The sequence below is a fragment of the Giraffa tippelskirchi genome, chromosome 7, assembly GCF_054371585.1.
Source record: "Giraffa tippelskirchi isolate mGirTip1 chromosome 7, T2T-mGirTip1v1.2.pri, whole genome shotgun sequence".
Taxonomy (NCBI): domain Eukaryota; kingdom Metazoa; phylum Chordata; class Mammalia; order Artiodactyla; family Giraffidae; genus Giraffa; species Giraffa tippelskirchi.
The window spans coordinates 8,060,521-8,080,350 of record NC_137281.1 but is presented as its reverse complement, the minus strand read 5'-3'; the positions used below and the strand labels follow the sequence as shown (position 1 = coordinate 8,080,350).

General features: G+C 50.0%; 3 protein-coding genes across 8 annotated transcripts in view; 2 read left to right on the top strand and 1 right to left on the bottom strand.

The window, feature by feature from the left end:
- Positions 1-9,686, top strand: part of ZNF114 (zinc finger protein 114) — a 53,591-nt gene extending 43,905 nt beyond the window's left edge. The window contains exons 4-6 of the mRNA XM_081515411.1: positions 6,025-6,146; positions 6,287-6,323; positions 9,489-9,686. Coding sequence (XP_081371537.1) covers positions 6,025-6,050 — 26 coding nt within the window. The 3' untranslated portion in view covers positions 6,051-6,146; positions 6,287-6,323; positions 9,489-9,686. The remainder of the gene's footprint in view (positions 1-6,024; positions 6,147-6,286; positions 6,324-9,488) is intronic.
- ODAD1 (outer dynein arm docking complex subunit 1) overlaps positions 1-19,830 on the bottom strand; it is a 40,330-nt gene that overhangs the window by 10,580 nt on the left and 9,920 nt on the right. For 2 of the 5 annotated variants that reach the window (XM_081515404.1, XM_081515408.1), the window contains exons 1-7: positions 12,780-13,077; positions 11,896-11,952; positions 11,460-11,552; positions 10,132-10,231; positions 9,803-9,992; positions 3,213-3,335; positions 2,809-2,922 (exon numbers count right to left, since the gene is read on the bottom strand). In XM_081515404.1, the coding sequence (XP_081371530.1) occupies positions 2,809-2,922; positions 3,213-3,335; positions 9,803-9,992; positions 10,132-10,231; positions 11,460-11,529 (597 nt within the window). In that variant the 5' untranslated portion in view covers positions 11,530-11,552; positions 11,896-11,952; positions 12,780-13,077. Of the gene's footprint in view, positions 1-2,808; positions 2,923-3,212; positions 3,336-9,802; positions 9,993-10,131; positions 10,232-11,459; positions 11,553-11,895; positions 11,953-12,779; positions 13,078-19,830 lie in introns of those variants that run through there. The other 3 variants (XM_081515403.1, XM_081515406.1, XM_081515405.1) reach the window with 2 other exon arrangements.
- EMP3 (epithelial membrane protein 3 (MAM blood group)) lies at positions 15,579-19,654 on the top strand. Of its 2 annotated transcripts, none has more exons than XM_081515427.1 (5): positions 15,579-15,863; positions 16,905-16,997; positions 17,214-17,316; positions 18,384-18,524; positions 19,371-19,654. In XM_081515427.1, exons 2-5 carry the CDS (start codon positions 16,920-16,922, stop codon positions 19,538-19,540), a joined length of 492 nt encoding a protein of 163 aa, XP_081371553.1. In that variant the 5' UTR covers positions 15,579-15,863; positions 16,905-16,919; the 3' UTR covers positions 19,541-19,654. The 2 variants fall into 2 exon arrangements, with proteins under 2 accessions (XP_081371553.1, XP_081371552.1); XM_081515426.1 differs by having other exon boundaries at positions 16,831-16,997.

Genomic DNA, 19,830 nt, shown 5'->3' with positions numbered 1-19,830 from the left:
TGGACTGTAGCCCACCAGGTTCCTCTGTCCATGGGCTTTCCCAGGCAAGAATACTGCAGTGGGTTGCCATTTCCTACTCCAGGGGATCTTCCTGAAGCAGGGATTGAACCCACGTCTCTTGCACCTCCTGCATTGGCGGGCAGATTCTTTACCACTAGCGCCACCTGAGAAACCCCTATATATGTATATGCACACACAGACACAGACACACACACACACCCTTTTGCAACAAGAAACCCAGGCTAGAAAATCAGAAACAATGGGGGCTGAGTGGGAATGGAGTAGAAGAAATGATGAGGAAATGATGTCTCTGTGGGAAACCTTTGGAATAGTTTTTAAAATTTATTTATTCATTTGGCTGTGCCAGGTCTTAGCTGCGGAACTTGGGATCTTCAGTCTTTGTTGCAGCATGTGAGATCTAGTTCCCTGACCAGGGATGGAACACCGGCACCCGCATTGGGAATGTGGAGTCTTAGCCACTGGACCAGGGAAGTCCCTGGAATAGTTTTGATTTGGGAACCCGTCAATGGTTTACGTGTTCACAAAGAAAATTCAATCAACAAGGATAGGGGACAGAACCAAAACCAAATACAAAGAGAAGCAAATGAACCTAACTATATTTCAAAGAACAGAACCACAAAGAAGACCAAGAAAACATAGGAACTAATCCTAGTAACTTCTGAATAAGGTGTAGATGGATGGATGGATAGATAGGTAGATACCCACGCCCTCAGAGGATCAAACAATCAGCAAATGAATTGTGAACTCTCAGGTTCAAGGGTTCTTAGTAATAACAATTCTGAACCTCTCTTGGGTGTTTTGTAGGGTTGAACGTGAGTACGTATATCAATGCTGTTGGCAGCCAGGGTTCCAACTGTGGGGGAAGACAGATAAAATGGGGAGTGTTCAGGAATAAGGCAGTGGTGCTGGGGTCAGAATGAGAGACACTGAGGCAAACTCATGATTTTGAAACGTGTGTGTGTTTCCTAGCTCCCTCCAGAGAAAGGGCCTCAAGTCAGTGACACCCCAGTAGCAGTGAGGACTCCTAGAGCCTGTATTTTGGTTTCTCAGCATCTACTCCCCACTGGAAGAACCAGGACTCTTTGGAGAAACGCTAACTCGAGAGTTAAGGCAGAACAAGTAAAGAAAATCTGGACTATCTTCTGTGCCAGAAAATAAGGAAGTCCTCGGGGGCGGGGGGAAAGATGGGCTTGTCAAAAAAGCCGGTTTGAGGGCACTCCCATCAGAGAAATCTGGGACAATTTGAGCATCATAATAAGTAATGAGCACTATGGATTATAACTCATAGAATAAAGTCAGAATACATGAATGCTTACTGACAACCCACAAATATACTTAAGAAGTTCTTTCTTAAGTAAAATGCCATTTTCTAAATGAAGAAGAAATGATAGAGTTAGAAAAATCACTCTTTGGCAGCCATTACAGTAATAATTGGACTTCTCAGTTGGCTCAGTGATAAAGATTTCACCTGCCAATGCAGGAGACTCTGGTTCAATCCCTGGGTCAAGAAGATTCCCCTGGAGCAGGAAATGGCAACCCACTCCAGCATTCTTGCCTGGGAAATCCCATGGACAGACGAGCCTGGCGGGCTACAGTCCACGGGATTGCAGAGTTGGACACAATGCATGCACGCACAGTAATAATTATTCAGGCAAACATCATCATTATGGGAGGCTACAGTGGAAATGTGTTAGGAAACAGGATATTTACATGGTTTCAAAGAATCTCCCTGGACCCATTCATTACAAAGAGGGAAACTCTCTATTGGAGAAACCTGGCTGACCAAGTGATCAAGGTCAACGTCACTAGTTACAGGACAAACTGATGTTACGAGCTCCTGGTGTAATGCCCACAAATGACACAATACCACCTCAGTGATATTTCACCTAAAATGCACAATTTGAATCTAATCATGGAGAAAGATCAGATAAGCCCACACTGAGGGATGTCCCACAGCACAGCTGGGCGGAGTACTTCCAAAATGTCAAAGTCATGGAGACAAAGAAGTGCCAAGAGACTGTTCTAGATGAAGGGAGCCAGGACAACCAAACGTAGTGTGGGATCTTGGCCAACAGCCTGGAGCAGGATAATTAAATTAACTATCACGGGATACTGTTGGAATAATCATGAACTTTAAAAATGGACTATTTAGAACTGTAACAGTGTTCAAACTCCTGACTTGGGCAAGGGCACATTGTTTATGTAAGAAAATCATCTTGTGCTTAGGAAATAAGCACTGACGTTCTTAGGCCTGTAATGTCTACATTGAGCTCTCAAATTGTGACAATGTTATTTTCAGTAAAAAACAATTACCCAGAGAGAGAGAGAGAAACAGAGAGAGAGTAAAATGGCAAATCACCAATCTTGGTGAAGGATTGATAGTTCTTTGTACTATTTCTGCACCTTTTTCTCCAGATTTGTGATTATTTCAAAGTAAAACTTAGAGAGAGGGGAAGAGAAAAAAAGGGAGGGAGGGAGGTGGAGGGAGGAAGGGAGAGTTCTTCAAAGAACTTCAAAGCTTATTGAGAAATGTGTGGAGCATAAGTAGTCTGGCCAGAGCCTTTGTTGCCCGCAGTGATGACACTCAAAGTGACATCTCTGCTTCCATCTGAGGTAGTTGTCTTTGTTGGAACATTTTCAGGTCTCCATTCCCTCCAGACTCAAGTAAATCCATGGTTCTGGGCAGTTTTGCACCCTCTGCAGGAGGGCTGAGAAGGCAGGGTGACTCTTGCATCCTCCCCTCCTCGCGGGCTGGGCCAAGGGCTCCTGGACTTCAGGGCCACTGACCTTCTGGAGCTTGCGGTCCACGTTCAGATAGCGGTTCCTCTCGATCCGCAGGAGATCTAGCTCCTCCCTCAAGGTCGCGTTCTGAGCCAGCTGGATGTCAAAGCGACAGATGACCTGGGGTGGGAGAAGGTGCTAAGAGCCTGTCTGACACCTGACCTGCCTCCATTCTCCACTTTCAGCAGAGGAGGGGTACTTGCCAGACTGGGGGCCCGTTCCCAATTTGGGGACCCCAAGAGAGTCACCAAGGACCCAAGCATCAGCCTCCTTCCCAGGGGGACCCTCCATCCCTCCGGGATCATGTCTCCTGACCTGGTCCACCATTTCCAAAACTTGACTCCCTTGCTCAGGTCTTCCTGTAAACCCCAGAGCTCGGGCCTGGGGACAGCCAAGAGGTGGACCCTCACCCTGTCCAACTGGTTTTCAAGACTCTTGATCCTTCGCCAGCTCTTGACCTTGTAATCCTGGACGCATCCTGGAGACCTGGCATCCTTGCTGTGGGCAGAGTTCCGGCTCTCCCATTCCTGGATCTGGGGAAAGAGGGTGGTACCTGCTGGTTGATGAAATGTGGGCGAGATTGAGGGATGGAGGGAGGAGGTGACTGGGAGGGTGAGTGACTGAGGGCGGTTGACAGGAGCAGTCTTTGTGTGCCTGGCCATCAGCTGGACCCCCTTCTGAGGTCAGTACCCAACCTTCCACGTGGGTCTGGCTTCCAACCATAAGGAGCTGCCCTGCTGGCCACATGACCCAGGTCTAGACAATCCTTTTTTTTTTTAATAATTTCTAAATTTTATTTATGTATTTTTGACTGTGCTGGGTCTTCATTGCTGCACGGGCTTTTGTCTAGTTTCGGGGAGCAGGCTTCTCCTTGCGGTGGCCTCTCTTGTTGCAGAGCAGGGCTCTAGCGTTCACAGACTTCAGTAGTTGCAGTTCCCGGGCTCTAGAGCGCAGGCTTGGTAGTTGCGGCGCACAGGTTTAGTTGCTCTGCAGCACGTGGGATCTGCCCGGATCAGGGATCCAGCCCGTGTCTCCTGCGTTGGCAGGCAGATTCTTTACCACTGAGCCACCAGGGAAGCCCCAAGATAATCCATTCAGAGATGGATGTGTGCCCCAAGCTGAGCCAGCCTGAATCCTTTCTGGTATTTTGGAAGAAGCGTGTGATCTGTGTGGATGAGATACCACTCACAGTGGACAAAGTGGAGACAAAAGTCTGAGAGTGAGATAGACTGCGACCTGGGACCCTTTGCTGCAAATGCTTGCCCCTTGACAAACATTTCCTCGAGTATAACCTTTAAAATTGTATAAAATCTTTTTTAAAAAAGAGAAGAAAAAAATAGATGAAGGCAAAGATCAGAGTGATGCTTCTACACACAAAGGAACGCCAAAGATTTCCAGTAGACCAGCAGAACATAGGCAAGAGACACAGAACAGATTCTCAAGGCTTCCAAAGGAACTAGTCCTGCCCACATCCTGATTATGGACTCCTGGCCTCCAGAACTGTGTGACAATAAATTTCTGTCGTATAAGCCACCCTAGGAAATAAATACATGCACCAAGGCACCCCAGAGCATTGTAGCAAACTCAAAGGGGCAGCCATAGGGATATTTTAAAATTTGAGGGAGACCCATGGACATTGGTCAGACACCACATGAACCTGGAGCTCAAGGTCGTTCCCAGGTTCAACAGGAGATGGCACTACATTCCTCTGGATGACACATCTTTCTGAAACAGTTTTTAGCAGTTGCTCCGATTAAAAAAAAAAAGAATCAAAACTCCAAAATGGTGCCATTGAGAGAAATTGGGCAAAGCATACAAGGACTTTTCTCTGCTTGTGAATCTATCATTATCTCAGTAAAATTTCAATTTAAAAAAAGAAAGCAAGTGCCACACAGAAATCAGTATGGAATGAGTGGTGAGTCCAATCTAACCAAGATCTGAAAAGTTGCACAGCGCCCTAAAGGCACAAACATCCCACAGGTAATTCTGGTTTTTAATAACGAAACACGATTTTCTTCAACTTATGTGTGTGTATATATATGTATATTCTTTTTTTTTTCCAAGTGGTTTGTAGGTTGTTAGGATGCAAACCCTAACTGGGTTGTTCAGCCAAGCTGCTATAATAGAGTTGTTAGCAGTGCGATACTGGGGCTCCTCAGACAGTGCTTGAGAGCTCATGACTACATTTTCAGGAAGTGCATGAGTTCAATCGCTGGTAGCTTGAAATTGACTATTATACTATTTTCCCAGTTCTGCAGAAAAATTAGTCTTCTTCAGTATTCACAAGAGATTAGTTCCAAGACTCCCCTCAGATACCAAAATCCAAGCATGCTCAAGTCTCTTATATGAAATGATGTAGTAGGGACCTTCCTGGTGGTCCAGTGGTTGCAACTCTGCACTTCCAATGCAGAGGACCAGAGTTCGCTCCCTGGGTGGGGAAGATCCCCTGGAGAAGGAAATGGCAACTCACTCCAGTATTCTTGCCTGGGAAATCTCATGGACAGAGGAGCCAGGTCCACGGGGTTTCAAAGAGTCAGAAACGACTGAGTGACTGAGCACACACACAAATATTATGTCATTATAAAAATATACCACAATTTATTCATTCAAATATTAAGGGACATTTGGGTTAATCTGGAGCTAGATGATATGAATAATGCATCTATCAACACTTATTCATGAATCCTGGTTCCAGGGTATATACTCAGAAGTGGCATTGTTGGGTGGGAGGATGGGTTACTGACAAATCTAAACCAATTTCTACTGGGGGATGACTTTGGTTTACTTCCTTCTAACACCATTTCCGTGGAAACATACTGGGTTTAAGGTAAATACAGAATGCCAGCTGTGGTTCCCAGGGAATGTTTATTATAAAGGTGGCCCCTGATTGTGAACTATATCGGACTGGAAAGACTGAGTGGACTTGTCAATCCTGGAGGCTTATGTGATCATGAATGAATAGAAAACTGGTTTCCTTGTGGGGTGTTCCTTATAACGTACTATGTTCCTGGTGGGGTCTTACAAGCTGCTCTGATAATCGGTTACAAATGGTGGCTCGTGTTGAATATAAAAAAACATCCCCAGGCCAGGGTGGGCAACACCCACCCATATGGTATCATCCAACTGAAGATGCTGAGAAGTAGCCCCTGAATGCTCAAGGAAGATGCACTGGATGCTGTCATGCAAAGATGCTACTGTTTCCTTCCCTCTGTCCTTCTGCAGAGTTAAATGAACCTGGTGCCAAGTGACAGCCTATTGGATCCTATGAGTGTCATGGTCAGGCAAAGCCCACAACCACTTCCAGTGACCATCCGTGTGGAGTGGATGCAACCCCAGATCACAGGGTATGTCTCTCTTCAAATTTAATAGATAATGAGGGAAAAAACTTTTCAGAATGCACATGACAATTTAGACCCCCTCCAGTTGGTGGGGTCTTATGAACCAGCAGTTCTTTAAGTGTTCCCACTGTTCCTTCTCTCCCCAGCACTTCGTGTATTTGGACACTCACTTTTGAAAATCTGGTGAGTGTGTAATGATATCTCCTTATGACTTTTTTCTCTCTTTTTTGGGCTGTGCTGGGTCTTTTTTCCTGCCTGTGGGCTTTCTCAAGTTGCAGAGAATTGGGGCTAGGCGTGAGTGCTTCTCATTGAGTGGTTTCACTTGTTGCAGAGCACAGGCTTTAGGGCAATGGGCTTCAGTAGCTGTGGCATACAGGTTTAGTTGCCTCAGGGCATGTGGGATCTTTCTGGACCAGGAATCGAACCCGTGTCTCCTGCATTGGCAGGTTGATTCTTTACCACTGAGCCACCAGGAAAGTCTTATGGCTTTTTTTTTTTTTTAATTTTTACTTTTTGGCCTCTCTGCATGACATGCAGGATCTTAGTTCCCCAACCAGGCATCACACCTGTATCCCCTGCAGTAGAAGCATGGAGTCCTAGCCATTGGATTGCCAGGGAAGTCTCGCACTGTTCTTTTAAGTAAATCTAAGTCATCTTGTTCACTGCACTTCTCTATAAATCTTTGAATCTGTTTGTCAATTCCATCCATTAAAAATAAAAAACTTTAAGTGTTTTGATCGGAATTACATGGATTCTATAAGTCAGTTTGGAGATCTGACATTTTACAACACTAACTCTTCCACTCCATGAACATGGTATACTCCTACATTTCTCAAATTCTTCGTTGGGACTTCCCTGGTGGTCCGGGGGTTAAGACTCTGCTCTCCCACTGCAGGGGGTGTAGGTTTACTCCCTGGGTGGGGACCCCGCATGCCGTGCAGAGCAGCCAAAAAAATGAAAAGACGATTCAAATAGTAAATTCTTCTTTCATTGTTGTTCACTCACTAAGTTGTGTCCAACTCTTTGTGACCGCATAGACTGCACCAGGCTCCCCTGTCCTTCACTATCTCCCTGAGTTTGCTCAAATTCATGTTCACTGAGTTGGTGATGCCATCTGACCACCTCATCCTCTGCTGCCCCCTTCTCCTTTTGCCTTCAGTCTTTCCCAGCATCAGAGAAATCTTCGCCAGCATTCTTTAATATTCCTCAATACACTTTTACAATTTATTCTATAGAGGTCTTGCATATTTTTGTTAGATTTCTTCCCAGTTACTTCTTTTGGCTATTATAAATGTGTCCTTTTTTTTTTCTTTAATTTTCTAATAGTTACTGCTAGTACAGGGAAATATCATTAACCTTTGTTTCCAGCCACAATGTTAAAATACCTTGTTAAATATAAGTCAGTTTTAGATTCTTTTGGACCTTCAATGTACACAAATAGATCATCAACAAATACTGACAATTTCATTTCTTCCAATTTTTAAATTGTTTTATTTTTCTTTTCCTTCCCACACTGGGCTGGATAGGAATTCCAGTACAATATCAAACAGAAGTGGTGCTAGCTAACACCCTTACATTGTTACTGATCTCAAAGAGAATTTTTTTACATGTTTTGCTATCAAATATAATGTTTGCTGTAGATGTTTTACAGTTGCTCTTCATCAAATTTGGGGAATTTCCTTTTATTCCTGGATTGCTAATAGTTTAACATGAATGGATGCTAAATTTTATGCCCCTCCAAAAATTGTATCTACATAGACTGTTTCTATGAACTGGTACAATACAAGGATTGTCTGTCATCAGTTTCTGATGTAATAGGTTCAGAAAATGGGAGTAAGCACTTAGAAGCTGTTCTTGGGTGCTGCTGAATTCATGCGACAAGTCACACAAGCCCCCCCAACCACTCTCCTGCCCAGATGTCCACATCCAAATTCCTAGAACTTGTGACTATGTCACTTGAAGAGGCAAAAAGGACTTTACAGATGTGATAAAGCCAAGGATGTTGAGATAACTCAAGGATAATCTCCTGAATTGTCTGGATGAGCTCAATATCATAACAAAGGTCCTTACAAGTGAAAGAGGGAACCAGGAGTCAGAATCAGAGAAGAAGAGATGACAAAAGCATCAGAGTGATGCAGCTTGAGAAAGATCGACCGGTCATTGCTGGCTAAGAAGATAAAGAAAGGAGTCATAGGGACGTCCCTGGCAGCCCAGGGGTTAGGAATCTGCCTGCCAATGCAGGGGAACACAGGTTCGACCTCTGGTTGGAGAACTAAGATCCCACATGCCGCTGGGCAGCTAATCCTGTGCCCACAACTACTGAAGCCCACACCCTAGACATGCTCCACAGCAAGAGAAGCGATGGCAAGGGAAAGCCCATACACTGTAACTAGAGAGTAGCCCCTGATTGCTGCATCCAGAGAAGGCCCAAGAGCAGCCATGAAGACCCGGCACTATCAAAATAAAATACATAATTTTAAGAATAAAAATTTTTTAAAAGAAAGGAGCCATAAACCAAGGAATGCAGGCAGCTTTTAGAAGCAGGAAAAAAGCAGGAAATGGAGTCTCCCCTGAAGGCTCTTAAAGGAATACAGCCTGCTAACACCTTGACTTTAGCCCAATGAAGCTCACTTTGGACTTCTGTCCTCTAGCACTACAGGATAATTCACTGGTATTACTTTAAGTCATCAAGTGTGTGGTAATTTGTTACAGCAGCAATGGCAAACTAATACAGCCCACCAAGATAACCAACTTTCAATCTCCTATTTGTGATCCAGTAGTGTGCAAGAAATCTGTTGGTCTCAGCAAGCAACTTTTTTTTTTAAGATTTTTTGATATGGACTATTTTTAAAATCTTTATTGAATTTGTTATAATATTGTTTCTGTTTTATGTTTTGTTTTTTGGGCTCAAGGCATGCGGGATCTCAGCTCCCCAACCAGGGATCGAACCAGGACTCCCCAGCATTGGAAGGCAGTCTTAACCACTGGACCTCTAGGGAAGTCCTTTGGCAAGCAACTTTTTCTTTTTGCAAGCAACTTTTTAAAATGAACAGTAGAATTGAAAATAGAATGGAAAAAAAGAAAGAAAATAGAATGGATCCCACATGGAAAAGAGTATTATTTGGGGAAACTTTTGTTTCTGATATATTTGTATGTGTGTGTGTTTACATCCATATGCATCTCTTTGTATATGAACTGTGTCACAGTGAGTCGTGGTCCTAAAAACTGAAAAGAACACTAGCCTAGAAAAGTCACATTGTTTCCAGGGTCAAATAACAGGATCTTGAAGCCAATAGGATGAAAAATCGGTCTAGACTCTGCTGCATTACCCACATTCTTTTTTTGCAGATGAAGAAACTAGGGCCCGGAGAGACAAAGACTCGCCCACGGTCACACAGCTCTGATGCGCCTGGACCAGAATTCTAGTATAATGCAGGGTCCACTGACTCCGGAAGGTGACTCTTTCCCTCTTAACCACCTTTCTGAAGGCATGGGGCTGTGCTAAGCAGTAAAGACTCATAATTCCTATGGGAGCCTGAACACAAACTCCCTGGAGAGGATGCTTTCAATAACTCCATTTTTCAGATGAGGAAGGTGAGGCTCAAAGAGGTTATGACACTTGCCCCTGCGTAGGATCCACCGAGTCTGGTCCCAGGACCCACCTGCCTGTCCAGGGCTTGGTTCTGCGCCTGCAGCTCCTTGACCTCGGCCTGCACCCGGATCTGGCACTTGAGCAGGTGACCCATGTTCTCCAGCCTCTCGCTGTCCCGCAACCGCCTGACCTGGCTCTGGGCAATGCTGATCTGCACCTGCAGTTTGTGTCGCACCCCCTCCAGGCGCTGGATCTCCTCACTGCCCAGGCAGGGAGGGTGAGGGGAAGCCAGAAAGGGGCAGGGCTGCGCATCACTAAAGTCCAGACACACTGAGCCTGCCCTCCCCTCTCAGACACCGGAGTCCAGCCCCCTCCCCGGCCCCAGGGACCCAGGCTCACAGCTGCTTGGTAATACGCTGATGGACTTCTTTGCTGTAGGCTCGCCTTTCATCCTCCATCACTTTGCATTGTCGCTGCAGTCGGCTCAGCTCCCAGTCCACTGAGGCGTGGGACCAGGCAAGGGGCTCAACAGGAATCCAGGTCCCAGCCCCTCCCTCTCCAAACCCTAGGAATTCTGGCTCCCATAGGGGCTCACCAACTGCAGCTGAACTGCAGATCCAGTCTCCAGCACCACTCTAGGGCTGCATCTCAGTTCCTGTATCTCTCAAGCTTCCTCATCCCTGTATACTGCTTGTACCCTAAGCTGACCTCCGCATTTTCCCCCTAAACCCACTTCTGTCCAGGGTTTGGGCATGCCTCTGTTTCCCCACTAGAGGGCACTCCAGGGAAGCCTCACAGTCCTCAGGGACCAGAAGCACAGGACCTAGAACTTGGGAAAGCTGAGGACATGTGCCAAGTACCCCCCCCCCCGGGGTGGGGGGGGCGGACACTTTTCTTGTTACATCCCTCCTGTTCAAGCCCACCACCACCCTTCCTCAGCTCCATTCTCCTGCCTCCTCACTCTCAGCCCATCCTCTTGGCTCAGGCCTCACCTCCCTTGCCTGGACCTGATGGCATCCCATCACCCCAGTCTCCTCCCCAACCTCCTGGCCTCCCTTCACAGCCTCAGAGGGTCTTTCCATGTCTAGAGAGGTCACAGACCTCCCTGTGCTTCAGCACCTCCAAAGCTGCAGTTCCACAGCCTGGGGTTCCAGGCCCCACAAACCCGACCCTACACACTTCTCTGGTCCCATCCACTAGCTCCCCATCCCCCACAGCCCACTGGTTCTCAACCAGGATCAATTCTGCCCCTTTAAGGACATGTCTGGAGACATGTTTGATTGCCACAGTGTAGGGGAAGGTCAGGAGGGTACTACTGGCATGCAGTGGGTAAAAGCCAGGGGTGCACTGAGCATCCTCCAGCACACAGAACTCTCCCCCTAATATCCAAGAATGATCTGACATCTGACCCCAAGGGTCAACGATATGGAGGTAAAGAAACCTTGCTCTAGTCACATCCTGTTCTCTCTGCGGAAACACTCTTCCCTTCCTTCTCCTGTTGGTAATTCTTGGGAGAAGTTCTGGGCCTCACTCAAACTTCTGCAGGAAGTCTTCCTGGCCATCCCACTCCCCAGGCCCGGCTCCACCTCCATTCTGGAGTAAGTGTGTTTAGCCACCAGAGGGCGCTCCTGAAAAACCCTCCCGGTCCCCAGGGGCCCGCTGCACAGGACCTGAAACATGGGAAAACCGAGGAAAAGAATGAATGAAATAAAGAATGTAGGAATTACCTATTCCCTCCAGGAAGGCCTCGCTTCCATCCTCGGAGCGAGTGCTCCCAGCCGAGAGTCCAAAAGGCATCTTGGCCAAAGAGGGTGAGGCTCCTGTAGGGGCGACACAGGACCCCTTCAGACGACGAGGAGAGGGCTAGGAGGGTGGGCGATGAACAGCGAGGGACTAGGCACTGGAAGAGGGTGATCCAGAATTGGCCTCTCTTTGAGTCTCAAGTCCTCCAGTGAGTCAGAGCGGAGCACCTGTCAGATCTCTTCCCACGCCTTCCCAACCTCCCACCTCTCACATTCTGTCTTGCGTCGCGGCTCTGACTCTAGCACGGGGTCCTCTAGGCCCTCGGTGTCTCCGAGGTGGGGCTGTTTGGGGAGGAGGCATCACAGAGGCAGGGGACACCCCCGCCCCGGTCGGCTGAGGAGAGCGAGGCCCGGTCCCTACCTGCTGGAGTGCCTGACCTGTCCTGGGTACTCCAAGCTCAGTGTTGTGGTCTGGTTACTGGGGAGATAAGGAGCCAATGAAGGTCTGAGGACAGCAGCCGGGGAGGGACCAAGGCCACCGAAGAAAGCCATGGGAGGGGAGGCTGGGGAGGAGGGGCCGAGGAGGCCACGACGAGGCCTTCAGAGAGGTCGGGAGTTAGGGGAGCACTTCGAGGGGCGGGGCTGTGAGGGGGGTTCTGCGGGGGTCCTGCGAGGGGCGGGGCTTCGGGAGTCCTGCGAGGGGCGGGGCTGGGAGGGCCTGTGAGGGCCGAACCGTGAGCCTTGTGAAGGGCGGGACTGTAGGCCGGGCGAGGGGCGGGGCTGTGGAGGACTAGGATGGGCGGGGCTGAAAGGGCCTGTGAGGACCGAACCTTAAGCCTTGTGAAGGGCGGGACTGTAGGCCGGGCGAGGGGCGGGGCTGGGAGGGCCTGTGAGGGCCGAACCGTCAGCCTTGTGAAGGGCGGGACTGTAGGCCGGGCGAGGGGCGGGGCTGTGAAGGACTAGGATGGGCGGAGCTGAAAGGGCCTAAGAGGAGAGGGGGCTGCGTGAGCCTGAGGCGCGGCGCTTCGGGGCTAGCGAGGGAAGGGCAGAGCTGGAAGGACTGGAGAGGGCTGGGGCTGCGGGACCTTACGAAGGCAGGGACACAGATAACAGTCCAGAGCAGGACTTCGGAGCTTTGAGAGTGGAGGGACAAGAATACCTGTAAAGGGTGGGGCTGCGGACCCTGTGAGGGGTGGGGCTTCGGGGGTGGTGAGGGGCGTGGCCGGAAGAACACGTGAGAGACCCGGCGGGAGGGCGCTGGAAGGACGCAGGTTCCCAAGACATGTAGGGGGAGCTGAGGCTAACCGGCGAGATGATCTGTGTGGGGAGCACGGGGTTGTGAGGGGTAGGCTGTGTGTTTCCAGGAGGGAGAGGCAGTAGCTGAAAGAGTCTGTGGAGGCAGGGCTGGGAGGGGAACATCTGGAAGGCTTTGGAACTGGGCCGAAGTCCTTCGGGATGAAGCGCGAGAGATGCGTGTCTTAAGCTGATTAAGACCACGTTATTTTGAGGCTTCATTAGCAGGCGGGCGGTGCCGCTGCCGGGAGTTGTGAGGGAGAGGAGCGCTTACCACCGCCTCAAGTCCTCGAAGCCGCTCACTACGCATGCGCGGCCAACGGCCTCGAGAGAGACTGCCAAAACCCTCAGCTGCCAGAGCTGTCCGTGCCCTGAGAGGCGGAAGTGGGCGGGGCCAAGGGCGCTCCGTGCCGCCCCTGCTTTCCGGGCACGCCCTCCCGGGCACGCCCCCGAGCTCCTCAGGGCACGCCCCTCCCTTGACTGCCGCCCGCTGCCCACGTGGGCCTTCACAGAGCCTGCTGTATGTCTGTGGGCGCCGCTCCTTGCAGGCTGGGTGTGCCCAACGCCTGCGGTTTCCTGTGGGAGGACAAGGCCCGCGGGCGCTCAGCTCGTGGCTTTGGAGGCCCAGGAGGGGACGATTCCACCACCGCCCTCGGGTACCCTAATTCTCCCCTTCTGTAGGGCCCTAGCATGGGGGACCCCCTGCCCGAAACATCTCCAGGGTACCCCAACCTGGCGCTAATACCACTCTGGGAGCTTGATTCAGAGTCCTAGCTTCCTGTTCTCCACCTCCCCCGCTCAAATTCCATCTCTATAGCCCCTGGTTCCCAGACTCCTCCCAGGACTCAGGTCCAGCCCCCTTTGCCTCCTTGAAGAACAGAACGATCTCCAGTCCCTCATTTCCCCCCCAGTGACCCAGGCTTTCTAACTTACTTGGAGAACTGAGTTCAGACCTCCAGTCTCTGTCCTTCTCAAAGATGTAACTACTTTACCCACCCCCAGCGACCTTCATTTTGTACTCCCAACTTTTCAGCCTTGGGACCCAAAGGACCCAAACATTTGTCCCTTCTCCAAATCCCAGACACCTCATCTCCCGTGTCCCAGTGTCTGGTATAACGTGCACGTACAACAGTGCTTTCTCTATGCCAGGCACTCCTCTAAGCACTGCTCCTTAAGGTATTTACTATTATTATTCCTATTTTACCGATGAAGAAAGTGAGGCATAGAGAGATTAATAACCTGCCCAAAATCACAGATAATGAATAAAGCTTGTGTCATAGTGATAACAGCTTCCGGGTTAGGGTTCTGGGTTAGGATTAGGAGTACCCACCCAGTCACTGAACTGCCCCTCCCTCACCCCCTCAGGGAGCCCAGATAACCAACCATTCTCCCTCCCTCTCACTGTAGCTCCCTCAGATACCCAGACATCCCATCATCCAGTTCCTTTCCCTTGTGGGGACCAGGATTTCAGTCCTCCAGCTCTTAATTCCACATCAGGACCCCAGACACCTGGCTCCTTGTCCCTTGCTTTTCACCAAGCACCCAACCCTCCATAGAGACCCAGGTACATAGTGGTGATCACTCCCCACACTTATTCAATAATCTAAGAATAAATAATAATGATAACAATAATAGTTATTAATAACATTAAGTCCCTGGTACTATACGTCTGTTTAAAACCCTCCAATGGTTTCCCACTACCCTTAGAATAAAATCCAAACTCCTCCTCTAGGCTTCAAGGGCTCTCTTTGAATTCCCTTCCTACCACTCCCTCTAGTTCCCTATATTCCACACTGGCCCTTCTGTCTGCTCCCCAAACAACTTGAGCTTGTTCTCAAATCCTGTGTACTTCCTCTCCCTCCAGCATTCAAATGACTCCTGTCTTCAAGTCTCATCTCAGAATGAGGTTTCTCCTCAGAGAAACCTTGCCGGATCACCCTTTTAAAGTTGCCTCCCATCATTAGCAGTGTCACTGTATTTCATTTCCTTCAAAGCCCTACCACTACCTGAAGTCTATCTTCTGTACTGATGTGTTATTCTCTCTCTTGCTCAACTAGAAGGTAAACTCCGTAAGAACAGCAGGGCTCGCATCTGTTTTCTTCATTATTAACTCCTGGCTCATAATAGATGTTCAATAAATGTTTGATGAGGAAAAGAAAAAATGTGTTAGGTGTGTTAGTGTACTGGTATTACCTTGTTTGTCTAGAATAAGTATCAGACTTGTTATCATTGCCATTAGTATATTGTCAGTAGTATAAGTAGTATTGTACCCACCTCTAGATTAGGAAACTGAGGTTCAGAGAGTTGAAATAATTGGTCAAGGTCCCCCAGGCAGGAAACAGTAGCCGTGGGTTCCTAACTTCCACCTCCTGCCCCTTCCAGAGTTCCACACTTCCCTATTTCCCATCCCGATTCCCACCAGGGTGCCAACCGGACAAGTCCTCAGCCCACTCCCCGCTGCAGGAATCTGGTCTCCCTGCCCAGACATCCATCCCCCTAAGGATCCAGTCCTAAGCCTCATCAGGGAAAGCAGATGTCGGTCCCGGGACAAGTCCGGGAGCAGAGGCCTGAAAATCAGATCCTCTCACCCGTGATGCTTGCCCCACCTGAGGGCCCCAGCTCTGTTTCCTTCTCCCCAAGGACGTGTCATCTCCACCGCAGGAGGGGAAGCCCCAGAAGATGCCTGTCGGGGCAGTGGGTGGGGGCCCAGAAAAGGAGGAACATGAGTGCCTGGTCCCTCCCTCTGGCTGCCGACCTCAGCTGGGCGCGGTGAGGGTGGGTATAAAAGGGTCAGTATATATTGAGAGGACCAGAGAAAGAGAAACCAGGAGAGTAAGGAGAGAGGGAGGAGGATCGAGGTACAGACAGGGAGGACAGGAGAGAGAGACAAGAGGCAGAAGGCGAGAAAAAGAGAGAGAGGGAAAGAGAGGGTTCCGGAATTGGAGGGGAGAAAGAGAGAGAGAGCCAGAGAGAGGGAGGGAGGGAGAAAGGCGGTGAGAGGCGGGGGCCTCGAGAGGGTGGAAGGAGAGAAGAGAAGGGCGGGGCACGGAGGCCCGATCGAGGGACCGGACTCAACTCTGACTTCTGCCGCTCTCGGTAAGTTTTCAATCCGTTATTCAGCCTGCGATTTCTTTCTTTACTTGGATGTGCAGCAGTTTGGAAAGGAGACCATCCCCACCCCCCACCCCCGCCAGCTTGGGAGAAGCTTGGAAATCCTTGTAATTTAAGAAGTGAACTCTTGGCACTTGGGGTGGAGACTTGGAAAGGGGTGGGGCCCGACGGATTTTAGGGTTCCCAGAAGAGTCCCTCCCACCCACCCAAAAATTTCCTGCAGTCTTACTCTATGGCTGTCCACTCCTCCAGGAAGACCCTAAGGTCAGGGCTTCTCGTGAGAACAACCGAAGTCTGGAGACACTCCAGCCCCCACCCGCCACCACCCCCTGCCGCCCTTTCTGGACACTGAAGGGTCATGAGGGCTGGCTCCTTCTTCTCAGGCCTCTCCCACCCCCAACATGGATCTTGTCCATTTTCCCTACAAGGTGTCCAGTAGACATTAGTCTGGCGGCAGGGCAGGGTGGGGTGGGGACCTCGTGGGCATAGACAGGGGCTGGGGTTTCCCTGGTGCTTGGAGGCATGCGGGGGGGGGCGGGGGGGGGATGAGTCACCGACCAGATGACTCACCGGGTCCCCCTTCCTCCCTCCACCCCAAGAGAGGAGTGGGGTGAGTCAAGATTGCCCATCTCTGGGGTCAGCCCCCAGCTTCTGATCTATCTGAACAGGCAGCAATAGAATTTTTCACATCCTTGCGCATATGTCCCCAGGGACAGGGCTCTGCAGAGATGGGAGCCAGATTGCTAGTCCTACTCATTCCTTACCCAAGTCTATCACTGGCCCCCTCCAGGCCCTGGGAAATTCACGAGTCCCCGCCCCCAGCTCCCTCCTCCTTCACAACCAGGCATCTAGCCCCCAGCCACCTCCTCCTCCCTCAGACCAGAAGTTTGGGGCTCCTAGCCCCCTTTTCCACTAGACCTGGGAGTCTGGACTCAGCCCCTTTCCTCACTAGAATTCAGGCATCTCACCTGCCCCTGTGCCAACAACCTCTTGAAGTGACCATCGTCTCCTGACGTCCCGCTTCAGGCTTCCAACACAGCCATGTCACTCCTCCTGCTGGTGGTCTCTGCCCTTCACATCCTCATTCTCATCCTGCTTTTCGTGGCCACTTTGGACAAGGTAAGCCAACTTGGAGGAGGGGGCCCTCCTGTCACTCTGGCCCCGCCCCCTCACCCTACCACTCCCTCCTGAGCTCTGCCTTCACCCTACCCTTTCCCCTGACGAGCCCCCACCCCACACTTTCCTATTAAATCCATGCTTTCCCATGGCACCTTGCCCATTTCCCAATCCTGCCTAGTCTCCCTGACTATGCCCTTGGTCCTCTGCCCACCCCAGTCCTGGTGGACCCTCCCCGGCAAGGAGTCCCTGAATCTCTGGTATGACTGCACGTGGAACAGCGACAACAAAACGTGGGCCTGCAGTAACGTCAGCGAGAATGGTGAGGCGCGAGGGGCGCTGCAGATGGGTCTGCAGAAGGGAAGGGCAACCCTGTCTCCTCCCAGGACCAAGGATTGGGAACCCCCCAAGGTTTGAGTGGGTGGGTTATGGGTCCCCATGCTGAGTGACTGAGGCTGATGTATGATGGCCCACCTGTCTGGATGGTAGGGGGAAGTATGCTCGTGTTCTAGAGTGAAGTGAAGTGAAAGTCACTCAGTCGTGTCCGACTCTTTGCAACCCCATGGACTATATAGTCTATGGAATTCTCCAGGTCAGAATACTGGAGTGGGTAGCCTCTCCCTTCTCCAGGGGATCTTCCCAACCCAGGGATTGAAGCCAGGTCTCCTGCACTGCAGGCAGATTATTTACCTGCTGAGGTTAAAAACCCCACTCCCTATGATTTAGGAGTGGAGGCCACATGCTATAAGTTTAAGGAATGGGGGGAAAGCTTCCAAGATTCTGAGAAGACAGGATTATGTTCCCAAAGTCCTAAAGAGACAGGACAGGTGTTCTGAATGGATGGCTGGGACCACGCTATCCAAGTTCCAATGGGGTGGACCACATTGAGATTCTAAAGAGGTGAGACTGAATCCTTGCAAGGTTCAAAAGAAGTGGGGTCAGATGCATCTGAGTTCTAAAGGGGCAGAGCTGCATCCGCTGAAATTTCTAAGTCAAAGAAGGTGAAAGATTAAATGCTTTTTCCCTAAGAGCAAAGGAAGAATTTCTGCCCTCACAATTCTATACAATGTCATACTGGAGGTAGCCAATGCAACAAGGCAAGAAAAAGAAATAAAAGGCATAAAGATGGGAAAAGAAGAAGTAAAACTGTCTCGATTCCCAGTGAGCATGTTTATATAGAAAATCCTAAAGAATCTGCAAACGGCTTCTAGAATTCCTAAGGGAATTTAGGAAAGTTACAGGGATCAAAGTTGAAATAAGTGATAACTACTGAGTATCTGAGGGTGAATGACTAAATGGAAGAACTGTTGGTGGGAGCAATGATGAGCAAGCAGGTGGAGCTGGAACTCTGGACCTGCTGTAACTTCCCCATCTATCTCCTTATTGCAGGCTGGCTGAAGGCAGTACAAGTCCTCATGGTGCTTTCCCTCATCCTCTGCTGTCTCTCCTTCATCCTGTTCATGTTCCAGCTCTACACCATGCGGCGAGGAGGCCTATTCTATGCCACTGGCCTCTGCCAGCTTTGCACCAGTGAGTACGGTTCCCCAGGGAACTGAAAGGAAGGGAGGAGGCCTGTGAGGATGGGGGGAGGGCAGGGGAAGAATGGACACCTAATGAAAGAAAACAATTCTCAACAACACAAAGACCACCTGAGGTTCTGCCTTTGGCTACCTCTCTGCCCCAGGGACTTAAGGGACTTGTCGTTTTCAGTGTCTCAGTGGTGGTTTGTGCTGTGGGTCTCTGAGTCATGGGGCAGCTGGCACTTAGAGCTTCAAGGAGCCAGGGCTGGGGAACGGGCTGTGGACGAATAATCTAGATCCCAGGGACGGAGGGGGGCTAGCAGGGATAGGTAGCTAATTAATAACACCAGGAGAGAACTCTAAATCATAATAGTAGTGGTCTTATAATGTCAACCAGTTGCTATTTCTTGTGGACCAACCTTTGTATCAGACACTTCAGGGATTTTTATGTACTTTTCATTTTTTTTGACTTCAGGTGCAAAGAGCAAAGTTAATCATAGTTATCAATGTGGGGGAGCATTACGTTTCTAGGTTCCCTCATTCTATTAATTTACTACCTGTGTGCTTGGCTTGTGTAAAGTCACTCAAAATATTCCTTGAATGGATGGATGGATGAGTAGGTATTATCGTCCCATGTAATGGATGAGTAACGGAGGCCCAGAAAGATTAACTAAATTGCCCAAGTCCAGTCTGCAGCATCCCCCAAGGCGCGGCGCTAGAGGAGTGAACTACAACTCCCAGTAGGCAGTGGTGCTGCGCACTCGTCCTCAGGCGGTTTCTTTGCCCCGTGGGTTGTTGGGAAATGCAGTCCCGTTATGCGGGTCCAGCGTGACGTGTGGTTCCCGTCTCCCCGCAGGCTTGGCGGTGTTTACCGGGGCGCTGATCTACGCCATTCACGCCGAAGAGATCCTGGCGGAGCGCCCGTTGGGGGGCAGCTTTGGTTACTGCTTCGCCCTGGCCTGGGTGGCCTTCCCCCTCGCCCTGGCCAGCGGCATCATCTACATCCACTTGCGGAAGCGGGAGTGAGGGCTGCGCCTCCCGTTGGTTCCACAGCCGACTCCCGGCCCCTCCATCTCACCCCCAAGCTCCCACCCCGCCTCCTTTTCTATTTTAAACAGAAAATAAAACTGTTTAACCGCCGGTTCTGCCTTTGACTCCTTCCTTCCTTCCTCCTCCCGGGACCCTGGCTGCTCATGCCTGATCGTTCCTGAATTGGGACAGCCTCCATCACCAGCAGTTCAGCCTTCAAACCGTCGAACTCAACCCTTTCTAATCTGGGACACAGGAGCCCGCGGTCCTGGCGGCCCTTCCCCTTC